General features: G+C 39.6%; 1 protein-coding gene and 1 long non-coding RNA gene across 7 annotated transcripts in view; one reads left to right on the forward strand and one right to left on the reverse strand.

Annotated features, from left to right (window-relative positions):
- Positions 1–786, reverse strand: part of LOC106462903 — a 67,059-nt gene that overhangs the window by 45,792 nt on the left and 20,481 nt on the right. For all 6 annotated transcript variants that reach the window (XR_002611370.1, XM_013922870.2, XM_013922869.2 and 3 more), the window contains exon 2: positions 289–558. Coding sequence is in view for 5 of the 6 variants with exons in the window: in XM_013922870.2 (XP_013778324.1) it covers positions 289–445 (157 nt within the window). In the remaining variant the exon portion in view is untranslated. The remainder of the gene's footprint in view (positions 1–288; positions 559–786) is intronic.
- The window catches only part of LOC111086634, a 14,535-nt gene that overhangs the window by 2,695 nt on the left and 11,054 nt on the right, over positions 1–786 (forward strand). The gene's annotated exons all lie outside the window — the stretch shown is intronic.

Consider the following 786-nt stretch of genomic DNA (forward strand, 5'->3'; position numbering starts at 1 on the left):
GTCGCGTGACTTCCGCTGTCGTAACAATATTTTTGTTTTTCTTTTAGAGGGGAGGTATTTATAAATAATTTTGTTCATTACTCCATGTATACATAGTCAATATACAGTCATCATACACACTAAACATAAGTACAATTAGAGATAAATGTAAAGCACCCTTTTCGTTGAACAAAACCTGCTTCATAAAAACTGGAAATCTGATACATCATATGATGCTCGCGCTTCCTTACCTGATCACTCAAATAAAGGGAAAAAAATCAACACACTTGAAAACTCTAAATCATTTACCTGCAGCTCGTCGAGCAGATCGTGCAACATACGGCCCCTGAGGACAGAAAGGTAGATGGGTAATGGCCCCCACGTGAGACGGTGGTGGTGGTGGAGGAGGTACAGATGAAGGAACTGCAGGAATCGAAGGTCTACTTAGCTGTCTGCAAGTCTCCATGACGTCAAATGATCAAAGAAGAAAAACAACATGGCGGAAACCTTTGAGTATTAACGAAGGCATTCGGGATTCTGACAAGTCCCACGTTGGTATCACGAATCTTCTGTCGAACGCTAAAGAACAGGAAAAACGCAAATTAAATATTAATCAGCATGAAACACTATTTTTTTTTTCAAATATTTTTATCTACAAAATGCTGTGTTTGTTTGTTGTTAAGCGCAAAAACTACACAAGTGTTGTGCCATCACGGGTATCGAAACCCGGTCTTTAACTCTATGAGTTTGTTCGTTGGCTTGTTGGTAATTAAGCACAAAGCTACGCAATTGGCTATCTGTGCTCTG

This window comes from Limulus polyphemus, unplaced genomic scaffold (assembly GCF_000517525.1).
Source record: "Limulus polyphemus unplaced genomic scaffold, Limulus_polyphemus-2.1.2 Scaffold1278, whole genome shotgun sequence".
NCBI lineage: Eukaryota > Metazoa > Arthropoda > Merostomata > Xiphosura > Limulidae > Limulus > Limulus polyphemus.